Source organism: Astyanax mexicanus, chromosome 24 (assembly GCF_023375975.1).
Source record: "Astyanax mexicanus isolate ESR-SI-001 chromosome 24, AstMex3_surface, whole genome shotgun sequence".
In the NCBI taxonomy this organism is placed as follows: Eukaryota; Metazoa; Chordata; class Actinopteri; order Characiformes; family Acestrorhamphidae; genus Astyanax; species Astyanax mexicanus.
Window position 1 is genome coordinate 32700154 of NC_064431.1, and position 14273 is coordinate 32714426.

The following is a 14273-nucleotide window of genomic DNA, read 5'->3' on the forward strand; positions in this document are numbered from 1 at the left end:
CTGATCACATCTAGTCTAACAATAAGCTAGCTAAACAATAGATTTGGCCAGCTTAGTTTTTAATTGTTAGTTCATACGGCATAAGAAATCCTTTTTTAGGGTCATATCTTACATCCTGCTCAAGGCGTGTTACGATGCTCATTGCTATCTTACACCTCAAACACTGTCTGTTTTCACTCCTTCCTCCTGCGCCGTTCTGGAAATGAGGTGTGTTCAGGTACATTTCTGGAGTATTGCTATGTTTGGTGGTGGGAAACACAGGTGCTCCACTGACTGATTAAAACCCTGACAACATCCCTCTCTTTTTCTCTCTGTCTATCTCTCTCTCTCTCTCTCTCTCTCTTTCTCTCTGTTGCACCAAACAGCTCTGAACAATCAGAAGAGAGAATTTGTTTGCATTGTTTGTTTAATCTCATTCTGTAGAGTTTAGGTTAGCGCCTGTGTGAAAACAAACCAAACCGACAGGGAAAATTATCCCCTTTAGACTAGAAAAAAACAACTGTAGGTGTGAAAAAAAATGTAATTCTTTCAATGATTTCTTCTGGGTGCAATTATTTTTTAGAAGATGGGTGTACAATTATGAAATATAAGTCAGTAAACCTTGGTAAAATGGTTAAAATCATAATGTACTGTGTGTAACGTTCTGAGGATGTGTGATTGTTTCAGGTTTCGCTGCATCGTGGTTCGGGTCCTCGGTGTTGGACCAGGCGTAGTGATGCTGAGAGGAAGCTGGTGTTGGTGGTGTGCGCTCTCTCTCTGGCTTTATTCATCTGCATCCTCACGCTGGGTCTGCATTATAATGAGAGTGAGTATTTAATTTGTTGTTTTTAAACTTTTAAATTATTAACTTGCAACAGTTATGCATCAATAATGACGAGGGCTGGGGTGTTAAGATGTTAAAGCATGCAATTAATCTGGTTAATCTGGGTAATATAGTTAACAGAACCTGGTTATGCATTCAAATTTTAATTTCAGATTTGTTACACAGCTGATTGCATGTTTTCTCTTTTGGAGGTTGTTGAGTGTGGAATATGGAGCTAGACTAGTGTTACTTTTTCCCTTAAAGCTCTCAGTTAAAGTCAGTAACTCATTACTGAACATTACAATATTCTCATATAAAAAGCATCAAATCCCCAGATATATTATAATACAACAAATAAATGCTATAATTTCCAGAACTAAACCACAAAACCCATTTATTTTATTTTTTTTCTCCAAAAAATACAGGTAAATACGAGCATTGAAAAATTCTACTCATGGACACCAGAGGTGTCAAATACTTTGTTACCTTACTTAAGTAGAAATGTTGGTTATCTATACTTTACTGGAGTAGTTATTTTACATTTTCATACAATTTCATTATATTTTCATTTTAGCCTAGTACGAAGATGATCCGTGCAGAGACTTCTTTAATATATTTACATTCTTCTGTATGTAAAATACATTCATTTTTAATAAGCATAGAGTCTAAAAGCGGAGAGAGTGTGCAATTTTTATCGCGGAAAAACGGGACAAATAGTCTAAAACGGAGAGGGTGCTCAGTTTTAGCCAGAAAATGGGCCAAAGAGTCTAAAAGCGGAGAGAGTGCGCAATTTTTATCGCAGAAAAACGGGCCAAAGAGTCTAAAAGAGGAGAGGGTGCGCAGTTTTAGCGCAGAAAAAAACGGGCCAAAGAGTCTAATAGCGGAGAGAGTGCTCAGTTCTAGCGCAGAAAAACGGGCCAAAGAGTCTAAAAGCGGAGAGAGTGCGCATTTCTAGCGCAGAAAAACAGAGCAAAGAGTCTAACAGCGGAGAGATTGCGCATTTCTAGCGCAGAAAAACGGGCCAAAGAGTCTAAAGGTTGCTGTAATTAAGGAGTTTAATATTAAGAGACATCATGAAATTAAACATTAATTTGAAAAATCTTAGTTTACACAACGCTGTCAAATATAGATAAAGATAGTAAGTCAAGTAAATGGTGTGTAAATGAAGTAATCAGGAAAAAATGTATTATTTAAAGTGGTATATTTCATTATTTGTTTTATTACAGAGTCTGTGGCCCGTGACTTCAAATATATTTCTACTTCTGGCCCCCAACAAAAAAAGTTTGGATACCCCTGCTTTAAGTAGTTTTGGAATCTTTATTTTACTTAAAGAGTAAAAAGCTTGAGTTGATTCTTCAGCTTCTACAGACGTATTTTTTTAAACCCTAGTATCTATACCTCTACCTGAGTACAGGGCGTGTCTTGTGGTGATAAAAGACAGGGTTTGATTCCTGAATTCACTCAACAGTCCCTTAAGGAAGTCGCTGTATCACGTTGGGAAGCTGTTGTTTTAAGCTAAGCGAGTCTGACGATAGAATCTGGAGCTCATAGCTCAGCCACTGGCCTTTCGCTTTTGTTTTTTAAAGGCTTAAAATCTTATTTCCCTCTATGGGAGAGGAACGTGAATGCCACTTCCTCCTATTCAACCTCTTGCAGTCGGCCTAGCGTGACAAATCACTGAGGTGGCTGAAAAATGTGCCCGAGCCTGACTGTTCACCCTTCCTTTCCTCCGCCACTTCTTTTTAATAGGGGTCCAAGCACTAAAAGTACTGGATTCCTATTGTTTTTACTATAATATGGTCTTTTTAAGTAAAGGATGCATCTCTTTGGCTCAATGTTTTGCTTAGAAAGGCTCAACGTTTAAAAGCTTCCTTGAAAAATACGAGTTATGTGAATAAGAACATAACCTTCTTCTATTGCTCCAGAGTTCAATCTTATGCTCTCTAGAAAAAAGAAGCAGAAGTTTTTGATGGTTAGCCTCAATAATAAGTGCTTCTTAAAGAGCTACTAAACCCTAAACCATATTTTTTCCATTATTAGCTGAGATTTGTTCCTTTTAATTAAAAAAAACACACAAGTCCTGCTTAAAAAACATTTTTAACCTTTAAAAAATGCTTTTATTATGGCAATTTCCGCCTCAGCAGCGTCCTCTCAGGTTTAACAGTGCTATAGGCGATAATAATGTCCCTCATGCCCCGCCTCTAAACCCATACATCACCCTGTGCCCCTTCCAAACTACCCCTGCCGTTTTTTTTTTTAGCCTTTTTCAAATTTGAGCTGAGGGCGGAGTTAGCAAAAATCAGGAGGTTTAGTGTTGATTTAAAGCTACGCAGCTGTTTAGTCCCAATCCCTCGAATTTCCTTCACTGTATTATATGTGAGTGGTAAAGCTCTTACTTTCACTATTAAACATATCGCTGAGTTCTAGTGTTGTTTTTCTACCATTTTGTAAGATTTCACCAAACTATTTTGTGATGGCTTATCACTTTCCTTTCTGGAAGATAATGTTTCCACACTGTCCTTCCACTGTTTAATAATATGTTGGGTAGTTCTTAACATGATTTTTTTCTGCATTATTGATTTATGCTGATAATTTGACCCTTTTGAAAGAGATGAACTGGATCTTTTTACATGACTGCAGTTGAGATGAGTCTTTCCACATGGTTGTTTAACAATTGAGAAGCTACTCCCTGCATCAGTTAGGGTTAAATGTTGCCAGCTGAAACATAATATAAGATTTTTGGAAGGCTATAAACTATTTGGTTAGTTAAATCCAATAATGTCTTTGTATTTACTAGTATTTTCTAGGGCTGCAGCTATCGATTATTTTAGTAATCGAGTACTCTACTGAAAAATCGTTTCAATTAATCGAGTAATCGGATAAAACATATTTGCTTGTCTAAAAAGCAATTAAAAATACACAAGAGAAAACTTTTAACTTAATAATGAATGACCAATTAGTTTATTTTTAAATACATTAAACATACATTTCCAAATTAAAAATAGACATAAATACAACAAGTAATAATTTAATAATTAATAATTTAACTGCGTTTTCAAATTATTTAAAGGATTCCTTGAGGCACAGAAAATGAATCGATAATTTTTTTTAATTGTGATCATTTCACTCCTAGTATTTTCTAACCCTCTTGTCTAAAAGAGGGAAAGAACGAGAGAAAGAGAGAGAGACAAACGAGTCTGTGTTGTTGTTGGCTCTTTGCATCTCCTCTAGTTTTCCTCTGTGACTCGTTTATCTCTCGTTACCTCTCTCTATCTCTCTCTCTCGATCTGGACGCTACTCTGAAAAGTTACAGCGTCTCCTCAGAAATCATGTTTTGGCTTTTGGCTTCCTGACTTGAGTAACTCCAGATGCGAGTTTGTCCCTGTGGATGCGATACAGAGAGACAGCAGGAGAGGATTTATTACACACCGTTTTTACCCGTTTTTACCGAAAACAAAGCCGCAGAGTTGATACACACAGATCAGTTCACTGTGCTTTACTGTGTTCCCACTAGCCTGTGTGAAAAATGGACTTAGCGAATTAAAAACAGCAGCACAGACAATTCAGAGTACAATTCAATTGGACGTGTTGCTTCTCCATCAGCAGCCGGAGTCTGAGAGAGAGAGAGAGAGAGAGAAAGAGAGAGAACGAACAGTAGGTCATGCTGCTGTTTCTCCATCAGCAGCCGGAGTCTGAGAGAGAGAGAGAGAGAACAGTAGGTCATGCTGCTTCTCCATCAGCAGCTGGAGTCTGAGAGAGAGAGAGAGTACCGTAGGTGATGCTGCTTCTCGTTTAGCAGCCGGAGTCTGAGAGAGAGAGAGAGCGAGAGAGAGAGTACAGTAGGTTATGCTGCTTCTCCATCAGCAGCCGGAGTCTGAGAGAGAGAGAGAGAGAGAGAGAGAGAGAGATTACAGTTCAGTAGGTGGTAATGCTTCTACATCAGCAGCTGGAGTCTGAGAGAGAGAGAGAGAGAGAGTACAGTTCAGTAGGTGGTAATGCTTCTACATCAGCAGCTGGAGTCTGAGAGAGAGAGAGAGAGAGAGAGTACAGTTCAGTAGGTGGTAATGCTTCTACATCAGCAGCTGGAGTCTGAGAGAGAGAGAGAGTACAGTAGGTCATGCTGCTTCTCCATCAGCAGCCGGAGTCTGAGAGAGAGAGAGAGAGAGAGAGTACAGTTCAGTAGGTGATGCTGCTTCTCCATCAGCAGCCGGAGTCTGAGAGAGAGAGAGAGAGAGAGAGAGAGAGAGAGAGTACAGTTCAGTAGGTGGTAATACTTCTACATCAGCAGCTGGAGTCTGAGAGAGAGAGAGAGTACAGTAGGTGATGCTGCTTCTCCATTAGCAGCCGGAGTCTGAGAGAGAGAGAGAATACAGTTGGTACTCTTGGAGTCAGAGAGAGTTTTTCATAGGAATATCTCTGCCAGATTGCAATAAGTGTACATTGAATTAAACATGAAACATATTTGATTTGAAGTAATTTCGTTAATTTGTTAAGTATTGGTTAATTTTTGATTGTCTAACTTGTTTGCTTACCTGTGTGTTTTTTTTTTTCAGCCCATCCAGGTGTGTGTCTGTCAGAGCCGTGTGTTAGCGTAGCGGCGGCGGTGATGGGGGCTTTGGACCGCTCGGTGGACCCCTGTACAGACTTCTATAACTTCGCCTGCGGCGGCTGGGTAAAGAAAAACCCACTGCCTGAGGGCAAATCCCGCTGGGGTCCTTTCAGCAACCTGTGGGAGCAGAACATGGCCATCATGAAGAGTTTACTGGGTAAATTAAAATTATTACGTGAATTTAAAAAGGACATATATTATACCTTCTTACTCTTGCTCCTCCTTTCCTGGGTCGGTCCTGATGAGTGCCAGTTTCACCATCGTAACGTTTTTGATGGTATTTGAGGGGAAATTGACTTTTAGTTGACTGCCCTCTCTCTGAGTTGTATATGCTCTGAGACTCTAAGACTAGGTCAGTGGCTGAACTGCACTTAGCAGGGCATTATTACACATGTTGTAAAGTAACATATGACATTGCAAAGACTGTTATTAGTGTAAAAATGTCTTTATTTTAAAACCTTTCTATCTGTTGTCCGTCTCGTTACAACTGATGCTCTCAAACACATTAAGAGACAAGAAATTCAAGTAACTAACTCTTGATGAGTTCAGCACAGCTGTTAACTGAAATTAAAAAACCATTCCAGGTGACTCTACCTCATAAAGCTGACTGAGAAAATAAAGCAGATATAAAATATAAAACATATTCTGTTGGTTGAACACTTTTTTTGTTGTTTACTCAATAATTCCAGTTCAGATGCAGTCTTGAGAAAGAGAGTACAGTAGGTCATGCTGTTTCTCCATCAGCAGCCAGAGTCCGAGAGAGGTGTTGCTTCTAAATGTGCATTTTTCAGCAGTTTTCTCCAGTTTAGATGCACAAAGCAGCCTGAGCACGACTGAAAAAGATGATTTTTACTGAGATTAAGAGTTTTTTTTCTTGCTTTAATACAGAGAACACGAATCAGCAGGGTCTGAGTAAAGCGGAGCTGAAAGCTCAGCGTTACTATCAGGCCTGTATGAGTGAAGCCAGAATCGAGGAGCTGGGGTCTCAGCCTTTACAGGAGCTCATCAACCAGGTAAAGACACTCACTCTATTAAATACAGCACTCAGACTGTGTGTGTGAGAACTGTGGGATATTTGATATTTTGATAATTAAATCTGTGTTTCTGTTTGTGCCTCAGACTGGTGGCTGGGCTCTGACCGGCCCCTGGGATAAAGAAAATTTCCAGGAGGTTCTGCGCATCGTTTCTGCAAACTACCGAACTTCACCTTTCTTCACTGTGTTCGTCAGCACTGACTCCAAAAACTCCACCAGCAACATCATCCAGGTGTGTTCTCCACTCTACCACCATCCAAACCCCTCTTTAACTGTTAAATATCCCGGGAGCAGAAACGTTAAGCTCTAAGTTGAGTCTTAATATATATATATATATATATATATATATATATTTATGATGTGCTGTATATTCAGGAGCTTGTTTCTTCTCTCCTCCAGGTGGATCAGTCTGGTCTGGGTTTACCCTCGCGTGAATACTATCTCAACAAGACCGCCAACGAGAAGGTATGCAGGAGAATTCATTTTAAAAGAAGTGGAAAACCATTTTATTCACATTTTATTCTGCTGGCTTCTGAAGCACCGATACACAAACTGTTCAGACACTCTGATAAAACTCTGTCGACAGTGAACTCCATATAAGCCATTTGAAATGAGAAATATAGAGATAAAATATAGAACATTTAAGAGATGTATAAACACTGTTTAAAACATAGAGCTTTCGGAGATGTGAAATATATAGAATTGTTGAACTTTTGGAGATATAGATATATGGAACATTTTGAAATAAGAAGTTTTGGTGATGTAAAATAATTTGGAATATAGAATAGATATGTAACACTTGAAAATAGAGAATATATGGAAAATATATAACGTTTGGTCATATATAGCAAGTTGAAATACAGAACATTTGGAGATATATATAGAATATAGAAATATAGAATATTTGGAAAAAAAAATAAGTTTGGAGATATAGAACTATTTGAAATATAGAATATTTGGAAATACATAAAATGTGGAGATATAGAGCAATTTAAAATATAGAACATTTTTAATCCACAGAACTTTTGGAAATATAGTTTTTCTCTTTAAATATGATACATTTGGAGATATGAAACATGTGGAAATATAAAATGTTTGAAGATATAGAGCAATTAAAAATATAGAATATTTCGAGGTATATGTAGAACTTTTGAATCTACAGAACATTAGCAAATATTGTGTTTTTTATTAAATATGACAATTATGAAATATGTGGAAATATGTAACATTTGGTGATATTTTAAGGCATAATGCATTTTGTCTAACATATGCACATATGAACATATGTAATGGAAATTTACAGAAGTGTTATCCTATTTTACAATGTATAAACTGCATGGAAACCTTGTTGTAGTGAGTTAAACAAAAGTATATGTTTAATGTTTAATCAACCCCACCGTATTATGCCTGCAGTATCTGAAAGCGTATCTGGGCTTCCTGGTAGAGCTGGGAGTCCTGCTGGGCGGCTCGGAGGAAACTTCCCGCAGGATGATGCAGGAAATTGTAGATTTTGAGACGAGTCTGGCGAACATCACAGTTCCCCAGGAGGAGCGGCGAGACGAGGAGCTGATCTACCACAAGATTCAGGCCAAAAACCTATCAGTGAGTCACTACGTCACTACTCGGGGCCCTATTTCAGTTATATTTATAGGCGAGCCATCAATTGTGCACCATGCAGCTTGATTTAGGGCGTGTCAGTGTGTCTTTGCTATCGTAACGACGGGAAAAGTACACCTTGTATGGCTCAAAACGTGAAGTGCAAAAGTCATGTACTAATTCTCTTAATTGATCATGAAGGTGGTTAATTTTGGGCGTAACGTGAAATAAACCAATCAGAGTGTCTCTTGCTCATCATTCTCTTTAAGAGTCAGGTGAGCCCTGACTTTGGAGGATTGCTATTTTAACGGTGCAGCTACCTGGACGTGTCCAACAAACGCTTCTCAGCAGAGGAAACTGAGCTGCTGGTTCATGCTGTGTAGGTGCACTTTTGATGTAAAAGTTGGGCTTGTGCACTGCTGCGTTGCCAAGATAGCAATGAACGTCTGACTGTTGGCGTCTGTCTAGATTGTATTCAGTCAGTGGAGCTCCTGTGTTTTCTGTTACCAAGATAAACAAGCAAAACTCCAGAAATGTACCTGAACACACCTCATTTCCAGAACACCACGCCCATCAGTGTAGATATACAGCTCTGGAACTTAAGAATCCACTTAAAAATTATGAGTTTCTTAGATTTTACCAAATTGAAAAGCTCTGAAATATAATCAAGAGGAAGATGGATGATCACAAGCCATCAAACCACCAAACTGAACTGCTTGAATTTTTGCACCAGGAGTAAAGCAGCATAAAGTTATTCAAAAGCAGTGTGTAAGACTGGTGGAGGAGGAGAACATGATGCCAAGACCCATGAAATTGAAAGTGTTATTCCACCAAATATTGATTTCTGAACTCTTAAAACTGTGAAAGCTCTGCATCTTTTTTGTGGGAATTTGGGAGAAATGTTGTTTGTAGTTTATAGAACAAAACGACAATTTTCATTTTACTCAAACTTAAACCTATAAATAGCAAAATTAGAAACCGATAAAGTGCTTTCTTATTTTTTTTTTCCAGAGCTGTATATCCAGAAGCACTGTTGCTATTTAAACGACACATGTGCAACACATGAAACTAGACTGTTGACGAGGTGTCAGATAGCGATAAGCATTGTGATGCAACTTTCGCAGGGTGTAGGATGGAGCCTATTAGGCTCAGCAAAGACGAACATGGCTTGTTAGATCGTTTGTTCACTGAAGAATCACTTTAACAGGGGATATATGTGTTTGTATGTGTTTTTGACTCCATATATAGTCTCTGGCTCCTGCTGTGGATTGGATGCCGTTCCTCAGGGCTGTTTTTGCTCCAGTGTCTCTGAACGATTCAGAGCCTGTGGTGGTCTACGCTACAGAATACCTGCAGAAAGTCTCCCAGCTCATAACCAACACCAACAAGAGGTAAACTCCACACCGACACACTCTTTCACAGTCTTGAGAAATCCCCATGATTTCTGGTATTGTCTTCTGGAAAATTCCTGTATTCCATAAGAGAAGAACAAATTTATCCACTGATTGGAATAAACTGGTCATTCAATTCCGTATTTTTCACACCATAAGGCGCGCCGGATTATAAGGCGCATTTTAAGAGACACTATTAGGAATCTATACAGATTTCTCTCCTAAAAACTATTTGTTTGGGTGAGTAAAGCACTTCTGTTTATTTACAGTAAGCTTAAATTCCCAAATTTCTCCAGCACTAAGGCTGGAGCATTAGCATTAGCGGCTAAACGCTGAACGGGGGAATAGTGAGCAGAGTTAGCAGGTAATGCTAATGCTGCTTCCGCAGTGCTAGCCGGGATTAGGAGCAGGCTAAAGGGGAGAACTAAACTGAAACTCCTGTATAACTCCTGTAATCCTGTATACGTAAGGAGCTCTGATGATTTTTGGGAATATTTGCTGGTTATTCTCACTGATAAGTGCTTTTCTTAAAGCTACACAGAAAGCTGTTTAGTCCCTTTAATCTCTTTAGTTCATTTTACTGCATTGTATGCGAGTGGTAAAGCTCTTACTTTCACTATTAAACAACATATCCCTGAGTTCTAGCGTTTTGATTGTTTTTCTACTATTTGTACGATTTCACCAAACGTTTTAAGCAATCGATGATGGCCATCATTGAGGTGGTTTCTGGAAGATGATGTTCACCTACTGTCTAATCGCTGTTTAATAATAATGCGTTGGACAGTTTTTACCCGATTTTAGTAGTTTCAGCTACAATTTTCTTGTGTTTTTCCTTCATTATTGATGCATGATAATAGTTTGACTTTTCTGAAACAGATAATTGTCTTTCCACATGGTTGTTTAACTGATGAGAAGCTACTCCCTGCATCAGTTAAGGTTAAATACAGTTAATAATCACCCATGCAGTAATTATAATACAATGGAAGGCTTTTACCTGTTTGCTTAGTTAAATTCAGGTGGTGTATGCTTCCACTAGTAGGTGTGTGAACAGCTACTCTGATCTTTTCTGATGCAGCACCTTGAATAACTACATGATGATGAAGGTGGTGAGGAAGATGGTGTCCATCCTGGACCAGAGATTCCAGGATGCAGAGCAGCGTTTTCTGGAAGTCATGTACGGCACCAAGAAGGTGAGAGACCCAAGCTGGAGAGATATCGATCAATCATTCTAACATCACTTTTGTCTTAATGTTTAATTATTAGGGTTTTTTAACATTTCTATGATAATAATAATAATAATAATAATAATAATAATAATAACGTTGTGACTTAAGCCATTAATACAGGTCACGTTTTTTCCAGAACGTTCTTAGAAAATTATTTCTGTAGCTTTATAGGCTAACTTCTTGAAACATTTTTAAAACGTTGCTAAATGTACTCACAGGGTTCGTACAGTCATAAAAAAACTGGAAAAGTCATAGAATTTGAAAATGGCAATTTTCAGGCCTAGATAAGTTTTGGAAAAATAAAAAAACACCCATAAAGTTTTGGAAAAGTCATAGAAATTTGGTCTACAAATCAATTTTGAGATATTATATTAAATATTTACTGTTTGTCTGTTTTTTCTAAATATTAGATCATATGTTTTCTTTTCTAGTTTTGCTAAATAGATTTTTACAGTCATTGTGTGTGTGTGTGTTTTCTGTTTGCTGTGTTTTAGAGCTGCACCCCCCGCTGGAAGCTGTGTGTCAGTGATACGGACAGCGCTCTGGGCTTCGCTCTCGGTGCTCTGTTTGTTAAAGCCACATTTGCAGAGGACAGCAAAGCCTTCGTGAGTGTTCCTTCATTTTCTCTTTTCTATACAGCTCTGAAAAAATAAGAGATCACTTAAAAATGATGAGTTTCTTTGATTTTACCAAATTGAAAAACCTCTGGAATATAATCAAGAGGAAGATGGATGATCACAAAGCATCAAACCACCAAACTGAACTGCTTGAATTTCTGCACCAGGAGTAAAGCAGCATAAAGTTATCCAAAAGCAGTGTGTAAGACTGGTGGAGGAGAACATGATGCCAAGATGCATGAAATTAAAACTGTGATTAAAAACCAACCAGGGTTATTCCACCAAATATTGATTATTTCTGAACTCTTAAAACTTTATGAATATGAATTTGTTTTCTTTGCATTATTTGAGGTCTGAAAGCTCTGCATCTTTTTTTGTTATTTCAGCCATTTCTCATTTTCTGCAAATAAATGCTCTAAATGACAATATAGTTTTTGGAATATGGGAGAAATATTGTCTGTAGTCAACACTTCAGGAACAATAGAGCAAATAAAAAAAGGAAAGAAAGAAAATATCAGAAAGTTTCTCAGTTTCTCTGATTTTGCTATTAATAGGTTTATGTTTGAGTAAAATGAACATATACACTTTTTCCAAATTTTTCCTGGCATTTTCTTTATTTTCTATAAAATGTTCTTGTCTCCCCTGATAATTGCTTGTTTTCTTGGTGTTTAATCTGTTTTCTATCATTTTCCTCCTTCTTTCCTCATGTTCTTGCCTCATTTTCTTGATATTCCTTTACTTTCCCTGATCTTCTGTCTTTTTTCCTTTGACTTTTCCTCTTTATTTCCCTTTTTTAGGATGTTTTCTCTGATATTCTCTCTTTCTTGATCATATTTTTCTCTTTTTTTCTGTTTATTTCTCTCTTTAATTCTCTGGCTTTGTTTTTCCTTCGTTATTTCCCTCACTCTGCGTATGATCTCGTTGGTGTGTCAGGCTGAAGATATGGTCTCTGAGATTAAATGGGCGTTTGAGGACAGTTTGAAGCAGGTGGGCTGGATGGATGGTGACACCAAGAAAGCTGCCAAAGAGAAGGTGAGATACGACCAGACACAAATCTCTCCCTCCTGATGATTTACTCAACCCAGAAACTATTGTATAGATGTATTAAACACAGAGTGATCTATTTTAAGTCTTTCTATTTATTTTATTGTTGATGATTATGAAGCTTACAGCCAATGAATAAAACCCATAAATCAGTGTCTCAGAAAATTTGAATATTATTATATAAGACTAATTGGTACTTTTGAAACGCAGTGTGGGCAGTGTGACAAATCCTGCTGGAAAATGAAATCCAAATCTCCATAAAAGTTCACTTCACACTAGACCTCGAGCAGTTTGGACTGTGTGTCTCTCCACTCTTCCTCCAGACTCTGCTCCCTTGATTTCCTTTAAATGAAATGTAAAATGTACTGATGATCAGTGATGGTTTGGAGAGTCATGTCTGTCATCTGCTGGTGTTGATCCACTGTGTTTTATTATCAAGTCTAAAGTCAGTGCAGTTTTGTTTTCATGCAAAATCTTACAGCACTTCATATCTTACAGCTTCCCTCTGCTGACTTTTAACTTTTATAGAGATGCAGATTTCATTTTCCAGCAGGATTTGGCACACTGCCCACACTGCGAAAAAAGTTCAAGTTATATATTTATATATAGTTATATATTTTATATCTTATATAAAATTTGAAATTGCTGAGACACTGATTTTTGGGTTTTCACCAGCGGATCTTAACCTACTGTATTGTAACTTATATATGTAGAGGAACTGACACTAACTGATATACTGATTTATGTTTTATTTTAGGCAGATGCGATATACAATATGATCGGCTACCCGAAGTTCATCATGGACCCCAAGGAGCTGGACAAAGTTTTCAATGATGTGAGTGCAGAATTCTTAAATATACTTAAATATGCTGCATTACTTAAATGAAGGGATAAACCTTCATTTTATTCCAGGTAAAAAATATTTTATTTCAGGTATTTTTGGAACATTTCTATTGGTCCATTTACTATAACATGTGGACACACTGTGGAAGACAGCTGCTCGGTTCAAATAATGTAGTAAATCAAAATTCTACAATACCATACAATACCAGTCAATAACGTTTGTATACACCTTAAATTCAGGTGTTTTTCATTATTTTAAAAATGTTCTGCACTGTAGATTATATTACTAAATACATCCGAACTATGAAGAAAAAAGTATGTAATTATTTAGTCAACAAATGTTAAATAAACCAGAATGTTTTATATTTTACATTCTTCAAAGTAGCTCCTATCTGCTGGATTTTCTCAGTCAGTTTTATGAGGTAGAGTCACCTGGAATTCAGGCTTTCAGTTAACAGCTGTGCAGCATACACAGATGATATTATTAGAGTTTCAAGAAATTTGAAAGTATCTTCAAGTAAAGCCGCAAAAAGACCTTCAAAATTATTATAATGATGGAACGGGCACTCATCAGGAGCACCCCAGGAAAGAAAAGGAAGAGCAAGAGTTTCCTCTGTTCCACAGGATAGGTTTATCAGAGTTACTGCAAGTTAACAGCTCCCCAAAGAGTATTTTGGTTTGTTTTAATACTTTTTTTAACTGGTGCTGTATATGTTTGGATGTTTAATATTATACGCTTTTATTTAATACAGATGTTGTTGTGTTTCAGTTTGAGGTAGTTTCAGATCTCTACTTCAAGAACGTCATGCACTATTACAACTTCTCCGGCCGAGTGACGGCAGATCAGCTGAGGAAAGCTCCCAACCGAGACCAGTAAGAGTTATAGCAGCATGTTCTGTTTTACAGTAGAGAATTTCACTGTTTTCTCTGTTATATATATATATACGATTTCTAACATACTGTGACCCACTCCTCCAACACAGATGGAGTATGACGCCCCCTACAGTCAACGCCTATTACAACCCCACCAAGAATGAGATGGTTCTACCTGCCGGCATCCTGCAGGCTCCTTTCTACAGCCGCGCCTGGCCAAAGTAACTCAACACACCTC

General features: G+C 37.7%; 1 protein-coding gene across 2 annotated transcripts in view; it reads left to right on the top strand.

Annotated features, from left to right (window-relative positions):
* Positions 1-14273, top strand: part of ece1 (endothelin converting enzyme 1) — a 46292-nt gene that overhangs the window by 24714 nt on the left and 7305 nt on the right. For both annotated transcript variants that reach the window (XM_049471815.1, XM_049471814.1), the window contains 13 exons: positions 667-805; positions 5356-5568; positions 6300-6424; positions 6531-6677; positions 6845-6910; positions 7859-8047; positions 9290-9432; positions 10508-10622; positions 11153-11263; positions 12209-12307; positions 13077-13154; positions 13932-14035; positions 14146-14256. In XM_049471815.1, coding sequence (XP_049327772.1) covers positions 667-805; positions 5356-5568; positions 6300-6424; positions 6531-6677; positions 6845-6910; positions 7859-8047; positions 9290-9432; positions 10508-10622; positions 11153-11263; positions 12209-12307; positions 13077-13154; positions 13932-14035; positions 14146-14256 — 1640 coding nt within the window. The remainder of the gene's footprint in view (positions 1-666; positions 806-5355; positions 5569-6299; positions 6425-6530; positions 6678-6844; positions 6911-7858; positions 8048-9289; positions 9433-10507; positions 10623-11152; positions 11264-12208; positions 12308-13076; positions 13155-13931; positions 14036-14145; positions 14257-14273) is intronic.